Source organism: Acanthochromis polyacanthus, chromosome 9 (genome assembly GCF_021347895.1).
Source record: "Acanthochromis polyacanthus isolate Apoly-LR-REF ecotype Palm Island chromosome 9, KAUST_Apoly_ChrSc, whole genome shotgun sequence".
NCBI lineage: Eukaryota > Metazoa > Chordata > Actinopteri > Pomacentridae > Acanthochromis > Acanthochromis polyacanthus.
Genome location: NC_067121.1, coordinates 41,754,429 through 41,767,926, shown reverse-complemented (window position 1 = coordinate 41,767,926; position 13,498 = coordinate 41,754,429). Strand labels below are relative to the sequence as shown.

Sequence of the window (13,498 nt, the reverse complement as noted above, 5' to 3'; positions counted from 1 at the left end):
TACAACGCTGTGCAGCCACAATAAAAATATGTACTTAAATATTAGTACAGTTGGAACTGTACTGTAAACTGATAGTTAATATTTAAACATTTAACATGGAAAATTCAAACAATTTCAATCAGAAATAGTTCATGTACATTCAGATAAGTGCTTCCAAATTACAGGGCAGCTTTAAAAGCATGTGACATCTGGGGAGCACTGCGAGTTATTTTTCACTGTTGTATAATTCTATTACATCCGCAAGATGATATTTTACCTGTACAAAGGTATGACTCTTGCTGCTGATTGTGTAATGAGAGGTATAATCCACCAGCTTTTCAGCATCCACTGACTCAGTAGCCTTTGCAAGGTATGGGACCTGAACTTGATATGCGATGACTTTTCTATCAAAGTGTATAGTTTGAAATAGTTGGTATTACAAACAATAAAGCAGAGAATCAACAAGACATACATTTTTGACTAATCCACATTCTGGCATATTACCAATCACTATGTATGCAAGGATCATTGATTTCTGAATTATGCAAGTATTGCCATTTACTACAATTATTAAACCTGTATTTTGGATTTACGTTTGCTCGGGTCTCATGCAAATGATCTTAGTGTATTACAGACCTCTATTTCATCTTTGTACAGAACAACCTGCAATGCATTTGGTATCTCTGAAAATCAGAGACACAATTTTAAATGGGAGCCATCAACAAGTTTTCAAAAATGATTTTTAAGTCCTACAGGAAGGTAAAATTTCTTCTGCAGTCTCTGAAAGAGATGGGAAAATTACGTAAAACAACGGCCTGTTGACCACATTATCTAGCAACATAGGGGAGTTCTATGAATTAAGATTTTTTTTTAATGTTTTTTATTCGTATTTATAATGTAATTTATGGAATTAACTGCATGCAGTAATATTTTTTTCAATATACTGTATGAATTTCAAATTATGACTGCATTAGTTCAAACATTCTCCCCTCGTACAACATGTATGCCTCCCCCCATTTTATGACATGGTACATTCCAAATGGAACGGCCAGAAAGAGTCCGACAACTGTCGTCTGCAGTGGGTCAGTTGCAGCAGGTTACCTGTGCACAATTCTGCCGTTTGCAAGACTGTTGGAAATCCTATAAACTGACTACGCCACGGATGAAACTCGAAATGCTTTTTCAGGCATGGATCCTACAACAGTTGCAGTATTGAAAGGTAATGTTAATTTGCTTTTACATGTCTTTGCATGGTCAGCTAATTGTGAAGTTAGCTAAGTCCTCACATGCTAGTTTGAACAAACTGACCTTCTAGCCAAATGTGGGCTAGAAACAGTGAACAGCTACACGAAAAGTCTTGCCGTAAAAATAGTTTATATTATTTTATTGTCAGAAACAGAAGGAACAACTTTTAGGCAGCTATTAACTTTAGCTTTAGCATGTTTTGTGTTGCACGTTAGAATGGTTGCGGAGGGTTGGTAGGGGAGGCGCGCGCGCGCGCGGCTGGGTTCAAAATCATGGTTAGACTTTAGCTAAATGTAGATATATGTTCCTGCTTAAGCTGTGCTTCTGTGCTGCCACCACTGACTTAACCAGGTTATGACCTCATACTGTATATTTACAGTGTGATTGTATGTGTTTTTCAGCTGCTAATATTAGCACAGAATTGCTTCCCAGTCTGTCTAAGGTGGACTTGCGTGACCTCTTTCCGGGGCCTGAGCACTTTTTCCGAAGGAAAGCCATTTGGAGGACCACTCATGGTGAAAATGAGATGATATCCGATTTTAACGTTGTGTGGACATTAAACTATGCTTTTATGCCGTAATTTCATTACGATCAATGTGATTTTTACGTTCCATGTTTTTGTCAGGAATCTGTGAAGAAGCAGCTTTTGAGAAGGGTCCAAAATGTGACAACCCCCAAAAAGAAGCAGGGAGCAACTCCTTCAAGAAAGAGGCGACTGGCCATCAGCTTTGAGAGCAGCAGCCATGGGTCACCCACTGATGACAGCAGGTCCAATGCTTCAACTTTGAGCTTGGAAACATCACCGCAGTCTGGAGGCACTTCCCCGGAGGCTGAACAGGTGGATGGTAAGAGCACATACTGAGATTGTATTTTTGTATTAAAATTGCTACAAGTATTGAAAAGGGGGAGTACCTTTAAGGTATTAATCATTAATCATCAAGATTATCTTTTCATGGTAGCAGCTTTAGCTCAGTCTGGTTCTGGTGGATCAACTGGAAAGAGCAGAGAGAGAAAGAGAGAGAATACTCCTGCTGACTTAAGACTTCAGACTCGTAACTATTACTTCACTGGAATATGCTAAAGAAATATTGTATTTTATTATCAATGTAGCAGTACTACGTTATGATTTATTGCTCTCGTTATTAATAATTGGGGCACCACCCTCGATCTCTAGGGAAAAATATTAATTTCACTAAAAAAAATTAATATTCATAAACATTTTGATCAATCTCATATCAAAAAGTCTTGAATCCTCGGTTAAATTGACCACATTCTACACAAAGAAACACAAGACTGTAGTTTGATCTAAAATGAGGTATTTATTAACTATTCTATGAAAATAATGACAAGTGAACTATATACAATGTAGATATGGTGTGTGTGTGTGTGCGTGCAGGACTACATGTGTGTGTGGAATGTGGGAGTGTGTGTGTGTGTGTGTGCTTGTGTGAGGGATGTGGAAGTAGGTGTGAGAGAGAAGGAAATATGGTGAGGATTAGCCAGAGCTAACCTGACGAGGTAACCGGTAATTTGGATTAAGAATTCTAATGATTTGTAAAAGAATAAATTGATGAAGTGAATTAAATGACCAAGCGGTTAGTACATCACCCATAGAATGGAATCAGAGCAAACTCAGCTGGAGTTATTGAAGTGAACCGTCATGGGCTGGGACGTGCAGGGCCTTCAGAGAAGCAGCACAACCGTCTGGACTGGCAGGTTCGGAGCGGTGTGTCGTCGTTATGGCCGCCTGGATGTCCTGCCGCGGGTTGATCGGTTCTATGCAAAGACCTGATCCAGCAGGTCTCCGGAGTTCTCAGCTGAGTGCTTAAAAATGATGGTTCTCAGGCTTTAGCCAAGAAAAACGGGTGTTGATGAAAAACGGTCAAAATTAAGAAAAATAAATGCTGGTTCTGAATCTGTTCTTCAGATTAAAACGAATAACGGTTTAAAATTGAGCAAAATGTCTCCTTAAGTTACAAAAATATTAAGAGATAAATAGTTAACAAACTGAGATGGTGAGGGAATTTCGAAGATAGGAAAAAACGCGCTTTAGGTCAGAAAATAATGGGAATCTCTGTTATGGATTCCTCAGGTAGTGAAGAAAGGGAAGTGAAGCGGGCAAGAGAGTAAGAGCGGTAAGAGAGATGATGTGGGATACGGCTGACTTTATCTGTGGGTCCAGCTAAGGGGAGGACCTGGGCGGAGAGAGAGAACTTTTAGGCGCGAGTCTGGTGGAATTTGGAATCTCTTTGTTCTCACAGAGTAGAGAAGAAAGAGGAATCCAGAATGGATTAAAATATGATATTAAACGCGCAAAACACGATCTGTCTATCCCACCATATTCAGTTGCGTGAAAGTGAAATGTGTAGATTAATACATATGTTCATATGATGTGAATCATTTCATTCATAACTATATGTTTATGTTTATGACATTAAAAATATGTATCACAGTGAGAATATAACAACAAGTCAGAGATTTGGTAACAGGTAAATACAACGGTCATCATTCAACCTAAATGGAGTAATAAAGAAGGAATCAGATTAAATATCACAAATTAATAAATCAGCTTCTGTGAAAGATAGAATCTTGATTTTCGGACATGTTAATGATGAATGATTTCCACTGACATTGGTAATTCTGTAAACACAAAATACATTCCAGAAATATTAATTTGGCAAGGTTTTGTAAGTTCAGTTCCAGTCTCTTTGTTTCAGTCAAAGAGAGGGAGAGGGTGACTCCAGCCTTCAGCCATAAAGTTTTACGACTTGTTATCTGATCTGTGGAAGGCAGAGACGTCTCCGGCTGAGGGTCTCCTAAAGCTGAAAAGGGATTTTAGCATGAAAGTTCATTAAACAAACATCCATAGCATATAATTGAAAGTCATTGTCTTTTAAAAAGAAGAAGTTATTCCAGGGGTTTAAATGTTCACAGGAGCTCCATCCTTCTGTGAATGAAAACCTACAGAAATACAAATGTCTCAATCCTCCTATAGAGATGGGTGTTGGTCAGTGCTGGAGAGAGGGACAGCTTATCTGAGTTTTGATCAGCTCAGGAATTCCAGAGCCTTTGCAGTCTTGCTACATCAATAAACATCTACTCCATATGGAGTTGAGTTGTGAGAAAGTGTGGTGAGTTGTTGTGGATGTACTGTCACATTTCTTTTTAGAAGTCATTTATACATGGTTTAGTTTTAGATACAAACATTGAAATGATTAAACTAAAAGTCAGTAACTTTGAATATTTGTATGTTTCTTCAAACTGTAATGGCAGAAAGTGAAACAGTAATCATAATTTCATTTCAACAATAGGGCCTGAAACTACTGACAGCCCACAGAACCAGGCCAGACACTACAAAGTTCTGCAGGAGCTATACAAATCCAAGCCCAGGCCCAACAAGAAGGATGTTGCCCAGCTGTTGGACCTGGAATACCAAGCAAGACGGGCTTACATCGACTCTGATGTTCTGAAGGAGCACGACAGACCTACCAAGATTCTTCAAGCATATCCCTGCTTCAGAGAAGTGGATCATGTAAGCAAATGAAATCATTTTAAGTTGATTTATGTTTAATATGATTGTATGTGGGGCTGCACAGTGTCGTAGTGGTTAGCACTTTCACCTTGCAGCAAGAAGATCCCCGGTTCAAATCCCGGCCTGGGATCTTTCTGCATGGAGTTTGCATGTTCTCCCTGTGCATGCGTGGGTTTTCTCCGGGTACTCTGGCTTCCTCCCACAGTCCAAAAATATGCTGAGGTTAATTGGTTACTCTAAATTGTCCATAGATGTGTGATTGTCTGTCTGTGTATGTAACCCTGTGACAGACTGGTGACCTGTCCAGGGTGTCCCCCGCCTTCGCCCGAGTCAGCCCCGACCCTAATGAGGATAAAGCGGTGTATAGAGGATGGATGGATGGATGCATGATTGCATGTATGTTAGTTTACAAATGATAGATTGTTAGCCATTTTCCATTTTTTAAATTAAGGACAGATGTTGGCCAGGTTCTTTTTTGCACAAATTGTTTCATAATTCACAAAGCAGGTCACGCTGCAATTTCTACTTACATAGAATAGAACTTTATTGCTCCCCGAAGGGAAATTCATTTGTTTGGTCTTTACATAATGGGTCCAGACATTTTTTCTTGACTAGATTTTGATTGGAATGTTGATTTAACAGGTATTTGCTATGTGTCCTTTTGTGGTAGATAATGGATGAACTGCAGCGGATCCTCAATCAAGGAAACCCCCACTTCATAGCTGAACTGAAGAACCGCTGGAAGACCTTTTGTGAGAAGATCCAGTTTTATGGCGTTTTCAAAAAAGTCATGAGACCTCCACTGGCTGATAAAGGTAATTACTTATCATTTGATGACTTAAGAATCCATGAGCTGACCACAGTAGTCAGTGCTGCTGGTGCTGCTCAGTTTCACACATCCACCAAGTATTTTCCATTTACATAACTTGTCAACCATCCTAACCACTTCTACCATGTGCTTTTTTCATTTTCCCACCTGCAGTTTACTGCTTCTTGCAGTCTCTCCCAACCACACTCACTTCTGTTTCTTGTCTTGTTACTGTTTTATGTAGTTTTTTGCATAACTGACTGCAGTAAATAAAATTAGGTGGTTTTGTTTTTCACAGTAAAGCGAGGGGTTGCGATGATGAAAGCTTTGCCAGACGTCTTCCCATCACCCATTGCTCCACCCAAGAAGTTGGGGCATGCAAGTGAGGGCATTCTTCACATCTTGAGGTAAAAAAATGATGTTTGATAGTTTTTCACATGCTTTACAACAGGGCTATTAAACTCTATTGTTAAGGGACCGCATTTTTAGACATTCTCCTGATTTTTTTTATTGTAAATATTTGCTTTTGATACATCACACCACTGCATTTTGAAAACATTCATATTGCCACACTGAGAAAGGAATAGGCCTACTTTAAGAAACTGGGTGAAGCGCTCAGTTTCATTTTCTTTGCAACATAAGCTGTGATACAGCCACAGAAGTAAACAAATTTGAAAGAGATGTATTCTACAGCACATCATATGTCATGTGGCATATAATGTGGTCAATTCTGACATCTCCTATCAAGCTACATCACGGCACTTCTTAAGTACTAAAAAGAAGCAAACGACAGGATTGAGTAAAGACATTTCAGAAATTAAACAATCACTGAACTCGCCTGTGTATTTGATCCCACAAAACAGAAATGATAAATGCTTCCAATATTTTGACATCAGACTGCTTTTACTGCCTTAACCCAGTGAAGCTGTTTATGAAGAATATTGTTGCATTACTAGAGCCTGGCAATGACCAAAGAAAAGTGTCTAACATTACAAAGAACATATCTGGACGACTCACATCAGTCAGGCAAAACAGAATGACAGCTGTAGTTGCAGGCTGTGTAGTAGGCTCCTTGACACACATCCATAAAAAGTCATAAACACTGGCTCACAACTACTTTGTTTCTTTTACACTTTCTTGTCTTGTGTCACTTCCACATATTCATTTTTATTTCAATTATAGACAAAGACGAGCATTGCTACCCTGCCACATATCCATTTAGTTTACTCTCATAAACACACACACAAATAAGCTTCAATTCACACTTAATTAGCCTCATATTTCTATTTGTGTTTCAGTCTGTGGAAGACCCCAACGCTTTCCTGAACGCAAGACCGCTCTCCAGCCCTGTAGTGATCGTCTGTGAGAGCAACTGCATTCTGGCCATCGGAACCATGCCTGTGCTGATCTTCCCAAAGGAGGACATCTCAGTGTGATGTACATCATGGCATGCTGCTACACCTTTCACCTCACATACCCCAAGTGCATAACCACACTCCTCTCTGTGCTGCAGACAGAGGTCCTCATGGATGCCATCCATGACCAAGACATGACTTCTTCATATAAAAAAGCTATGGCTGAGTGGAGGAAGTTCAGTGAGTAGGCTTGTACGTTGTTCTGTAGTTCCAGAAAATGTTAGACCAGTCAGTTTGTTCAGGTCTTAGCATTTGTTCAGGGCTCCTCAGAGCACTTTCTTCTGTAAAATGTTTTTGATACAGATTGCACCTTAAATAGAATAAAGAGGTGAAAAGAAATTGGATTTGTATCTTCATTTAAGCAAGTGACATTTACTGTTCTTGTAGTCAGGATCACTGATTATAAGCATGAATATTTTTGAATTCCACAGCATTTGGCTCATTTTAAGAATTTTAAGAAAGTTATCCTACATAGAGAGAAAATATTCTGAACTGTTGCCGTTCCATCAAGAAAAGTAAATTAGATTTTAGTATAACTTTTCAAGTAATGTAATGCTTACTACATATCATCATGTCAAGACAATGGCACGAGCATTTGCTTCATTTCAGAATATTTTTCAACATATTGAGAAAAGAGGTCTCATATTTTTTATTTCTTCCAAGAAAAATGCACTTATTAGTGAGAATATACTAATTTTAAGGTATTTTGGGTTTCATTGAGGTTAGATATTTTTACTTGTTTTGGAAAATCTTGACAAGCCAAATTTTCTTGTTCTGTTGGCAGATAATTTTGCTTAGTTTAAGTAATATGTCACTTGTTTTTGTGGGTTTTATTCTTGTTTTTGAAGGAGGACTTTTTGCAGTGTAGGAGAAGTAAAGAAGGGGAAGTTCATACGTCAGGTGGCAGATGAAGATGGACAGAATGACTTTTCAGCCCATCAGGTCATCCATGAACAAATGGAGACAGATCTTACATTATATGAGATGGAACATTTTAAATTTTACTTCAACATAATTGATGGCACAATTTACCCCCAACATGTTTTCTGCAAAGGCTCAACTAAGTCCAGGTTTGTTCCCTTTGGAAAGCCATATTCCTCATATACAATGACTACACCAGTGTTTCAGCATTTTACATGAACCCAAATTTATCCACTGTGTGCTTTCTTTACAGTAAATATGACAGCTAAAAGTTTAAAAAATAACAACATTACATATATGCTGCTTTGTTTACATTTGAACGAGGTAGTGCTGCATTTAAATCAGGGTGCAGACAGTTCTGCACAGTGTCTTCCAGATTTCAACAAGACAACAGGACGACTTGAAACGAGCAGGACATCGAGATTAATCTCAACTTTAACCTTTCAAGAAAACCCAAAGAAGCCAACATTTTTGAGGTAAGTGACTTCACTGCTCTGCTTGATGAAGCAAACACCAGAGGAAACATTCAGAAGGAAGTTTTAAAATCTATTTTTCTACAACTCTGTCCAATTTGTAATGAAATCTGTGAGTCAGAACAGGATGTAACACTCAGTTTTTTACTGGTCTTGTAATTTTTAACATCTTGTTATTAAAAAGTAAGATCTTAGCAGTGTGGAAGGGAAGTGATGTGTTCAGGTTTGGTCATAACTGGATAAACCAACTCCTGTAAAGAGCAGGACAAACATGTTTGTAAGACAAAATATGGTTTTAAAGCTCCAAACTTGGAATAATTTGACTATAACCATGACCAAATACATAGATATGTTGGGATAGCAGGATTTTCTACTGGGAAATATTCATTTTGGAGTTATATAATGATAATCTGATGTGTTGATGTGAGCAAGAGTTAAGGTCACTTTTTCTGATCAGTAAATTCATTCAGTAATGTAATAAGTAAGGTAATAGCTCATTCTGTTTCCTTAACTTGCAACATGTCATTTAAGTCATTTAAAATGCCATTTTCAAAATTAAAACAATGCTGAGAAATTTTAAATTGTTTTTAAAGGCATTGTAGAATTCATGGCAAACACAAAATCTCTGAGTGGAGACACCATTTCAATTTATTTTATTGAGTTATTTATTCGTTTATTGAGTAGTTCAGTGAAACCAGCTTAACACCAAACTCAGAGACTTCCACATTTCAGCAAAATCTAGATAAACCAAACTTTGTGAAGTAAGTAACTCCACTCTTCTGTTTAATGAAGTAAAACTTTGGAGTTTCTGAGGAAACATCCATGTAGTTTTGCTGCAATACTGTCCAATATGCCTTATAACACAATTCAGAACAGGTTGTAACACTCAGTGCTGTTGTTTTATGATAATTGGTTCAATATTCAGCAAATATGATTGAAAACTGAGATCACAACAGTGTGGTAGATTACCAATGGTTCAACAAGACATCCATAGAATATGGTTCTCATTTGTGTCTGCTTCACTTTCAGTCTTTTTTGACAAGATAAAAATGAACAATCAAAGTTCATCCTCATCCTCATCTTCCTCTGAGGAGAGTACTACAAGGCATCCTTTCGAAGTCCCAGAAGACTACAAGTTGATGCAAAACCTGGAACATGGAAGCTGTGGATTTGTGCCGGAACGTATGACAAACAACACTGAAGAGCACGAGGCCATAAAGGTGTCCGAACGGAACTGTCAAGACCATGAGGTAGGACACTGATTCCAGCTGAACAGTGACACAAAAAAGACATTGTTTTAAAAAGAGGTAGTACCACGACAAGATTCTGAGTAGTGGTACTGCTCATGTTATGTACTTTTTAGTTGTTGAGAAGAACTGATTGGACTCTGTGGCTCAGCAAACATATTGTCTCTCCACAGGTGAAAATCCTGAAAAAACCCATGAGCCACAACTCAAAGGAGAAGGACAGAACCCCCCCCAGTGATATCCTCGACCATCCCTCTATCACTAGAAGCGACCTCAGCAGCAACTCCCCCACCAGCAGTTGGTAAGTGTGTTTCTGTTTACTTTGTACACAGGTTGTGAGACATTAGCAGCCCAGCAGGTGACAAAAGACTGATATGGACTTTTGTTGATTTTCATGTTTACATTCTCTGCTTGTCGGATGTAAACCCAACCGTGTATGTTTCCTTTTTTAGCGATGAATCTAGACCCTCCACCACCGTGTCCATCATGGTTAAGCCTGCAGATCCAGAGAACAGAATCAACCTGACAGGCTTGCCTGATGATGAAAGTGACCTGAAGAGCAGTAAGCTTGAGGACAGTGACACTGCTAAAGACACTGAGAACAACAAGGACAATGATGAAGACAAGAAGAAGGCGCAGAGAAAGACAAAGACAAAGAAGAAGAACTACTTCCAATGCGCCTTCTCCTGGATAAAGAAGAAGTGTTCAGGTTTGGTCATAACTGGATAACTAAAACCAACCAGTACTCCTGTAAAGAGCAGACTTCTGTTTAATGAAGTAAACACTTTGGAGTTTCTGAGGAAACATCCATGTAGTTTTGCTGCAATACTGTCCAATATGCCTTATAACACAATTCAGAACAGGTTGTAACACTCAGTGCTGTTGTTTTATGATAATTGGTTCAATATTTAGCAAATATGATTGAAAACTGAGATGACATCGGTGTGGTAGATTACCAATGGTTCAACAAGACATCCATAGAATATGTTTCTCATTTGTGTCTGCTTCACTTTCAGGCTTCTGTGACAAGCTCAAAAAGAACATTCAAAGTTCATCCTCATCTTCCTCTGAGGAGAGTACCACAAGCCAGCGTTCCGAAGTCTCAACAGGCTACACGTTCGTGAAAGAAATCGGACATGGAGGCTTTGCATTAGTGGTGGAATGTGTGAAGAACGACACCGAAGAGCACGTGGCTGTAAAGGTGCCCGAATGGAGCAATCTAGACCATGAGGTAAGACACTGATTTCAGCTGAACAGTGACACAAAAAAGACATTTTTCAAAAAGAGGTAGTACTACTACAATATTCTGAGTAGTGGTACTGGTGATGTTATGTACTTTTTAGTTGTTGAGAAGAACTGATTGGACTCTGTGGCTCAGCAAACATATTGTCTCTCCACAGGCGGAAATCATGAAAAAGCTCGTGAGCCACAACTCGAAGCAGTCAAACATCATCGACTACAAAGGAGACGTCTTCATAAAAAATAAGCGGCAACTGGTGTTTGAAAAATTGGACATCAGCCTGTGGGACTATTTGCGGAATTCACAACAGCCAATGCCACTGGAACACGTCCGCACAATTATTGAGCAGGTATGACCTTCTATTGTCTCCTTATATTTCTCTCCTTGAGTGGTGCTAGAATCAACATGGGTGTTTCAGGAACCTTTACAACTTCTGCTTTTATTGTCATGTGACAGATTTCTTTAACAAACTCCTGATAAATGTTGTTACTTGCAGCTGGCTGTAGCTCTGGATACGACAAAGAGTGCTGGCATAATCCACGCTGATCTGAAGGAAGACAACATCATGATGGTGGATCGTGTGAAGCAGCCCTTCAGAGTCAAACTCATTGACTTTGGTGAGGCCGAGTACAGCTCCAAAACCAAAGCGGGAAAGCTCCTCCAAGTAGTTGCATATAGGTATGAAATACTGATACTTTTTAAACTTCTTTAATTCAGCGCTGTCTCCTTATTGTCTACTGTGTCACATCTTCATTTGATGTTTTTTCCACATTCAGAGCTCCAGAAATCATCCTGGGCCTGCCGTATTCTGAGGCCATCGACATTTGGTCATTAGGCTGCGTGATGGAGAGGATGATGACTTCAGATGGTCTCTTCGGAACAGACTCCGAATACTGGACAGTGAGTAAATTACTGCAGCTGAAACACATTAGAAGCCGTCACAGGATTAACTTCAGGTCTAACATGGTGTTATGTTTTGTTTGCAGCTCCTACGCATGATCGGTCTGTTGGGTGTCCCGCCACAACATGTCATCGATGCTGGACGAAGATCAGAATTATTTTTTCAGAAAATGCCTGATGGTTTGTGGCAGCTGAAGGTACAATACTCCGACTGTGATTTTACCTCTGACCTTTACTCACTCAATAAGATAAAGACTTTAGTAAGCATGATTGTTTTCTTCTTTCAGAGACCTACAGAGTGTTTTGGGACCCATTTCGACGACGCAGTTTACCAGTTCAGCTCTCTGGATGAAATCGAAACGGTACGTTAGGAAGCAGCAGCTAGTTGCTGAAAATTCACCTTCATTTATGGCATTCACATTTCACGGTGGAAGGTGATTTGACCACTGTTGGACTTTCAAAATGTTTTCTTCACCAGGTGTGCTCTGAGACGGACAACCTAGCAGAGGCTGATGAGAGAAAGGAGTGCATCGAGCTCCTGAAGGCGATGCTTCAATGGGACGAGAAAGACAGAATCACCCCCAGTGGTATCCTGAAGCATCCCTTTATCACGAGAAGCTACCTCAGCAGCAACTCCCCCACCAGCAGTTGGTAAGTGTGTTTCTGTTTACTTTGTACACAGGTTGTGAGACATTAGCAGCCCAGCAGGTGACAAAAGACTGATATGGACTTTTGGTGATTTTCATGTTTACGTTCTCTGCTTGTCGGATGTAAACTCAACCGTGTATGTTTCCTTTTTTAGCGATGAACCGAGACCCTCCACCAGCCTGTCCATCACGGTTAAGCCTGCAGATCCAGAGAACAGAATCAACCTGACAGGCTTGCCCGATGATGAAAGTGACCTGAAGAGCAGTAAGCTTGAGGACAGTGACACTGCTAAAGACACTGAGACCAGCAAAGACAGAAACAATGATGAAGACACTAAAGGCAATGAGAAGGACCAGAGAAGGACAAAGACAAAGAAGAAGAACTGCTTCGAACGCATCTTCTCCTGGAGAAAGAAGACGTTCTGCTGCTGCTGCTGTGTCCAAGTTTAAGGATGTGATACGTCTGATGTGATGAACTGAGCAGCACTAATGGACTGGATCCACATTTCGGACTTACAGTTCCTTTTTTTTTTTTTTTTTTTTGTTTTAAAATCAATAAAAGTCCGTATCAGTTCCTGACCTCAGCATCGTTCGCTGGGTTTACCTTCACCCCAACCGGTCGAGGCAGATGGCCGCCTTGTCTGAGCCTGGTTCTGCCGGAGGGTTCTTCCTGAAAAAGGGAGTTTTACCTCCCCACTGTCGCCAAGTGCTTGCTCAGACAGGGAATCCAAAGGAAACTTTGGATTTGTTGGATTTCTCTGTATTATTTTGTCTTTACTTTCCTCATTGAAGTGTCTTGTGATGACCCATTTGAACTGGTGAATAAAATGTATTGAAAATGAATTGAAAGTTTCACCTAAAAAGTGTCTGGATTTTGGTCACATGGTTGATGCTCACAACTGCCCTGAGTCAGTCGTGGCTTCGCAGTTGCCGTGCAGAGCAGAGAGTCTTTGGGTTTCTTTTTTTATTTACAATTTCCATCGTTATTTTTGGTGAATTTTTAAATTTGACATTTTAAATAAAGTGACTACAATGAAATCTGACAATTTTAGGCTTATTTTCAAGATGCTTTCTCTATGTAACCACACAAA

The 13,498-nt window shown here is 39.6% G+C and overlaps 1 protein-coding gene and 1 long non-coding RNA gene across 2 annotated transcripts; both read left to right on the top strand.

Moving 5' to 3' along the window:
* Nucleotides 1-1,055: 1,055 nt before the first annotated feature.
* Nucleotides 1,056-10,239, top strand: LOC127535452 (uncharacterized). The gene is made up of 10 exons (XR_007944315.1): nt 1,056-1,198; nt 1,626-2,069; nt 4,536-4,756; nt 5,427-5,571; nt 5,863-5,971; nt 6,863-7,159; nt 7,828-8,376; nt 9,403-9,623; nt 9,794-9,921; nt 10,073-10,239. It is a non-coding gene; the product is annotated as an uncharacterized LOC127535452 (long non-coding RNA).
* A 9-nt stretch (nt 10,240-10,248) lies between these two features.
* Nucleotides 10,249-13,250, top strand: LOC127535449 (homeodomain-interacting protein kinase 1-like). Its single transcript, XM_051953543.1, has 9 exons — nt 10,249-10,329; nt 10,637-10,851; nt 11,021-11,209; nt 11,357-11,538; nt 11,637-11,760; nt 11,847-11,957; nt 12,048-12,122; nt 12,239-12,411; nt 12,563-13,250. Exons 3-9 carry the CDS (start codon nt 11,030-11,032, stop codon nt 12,855-12,857), a joined length of 1,140 nt encoding a protein of 379 aa, XP_051809503.1. The 5' UTR covers nt 10,249-10,329; nt 10,637-10,851; nt 11,021-11,029; the 3' UTR covers nt 12,858-13,250.
* Nucleotides 13,251-13,498: the final 248 nt, after the last annotated feature.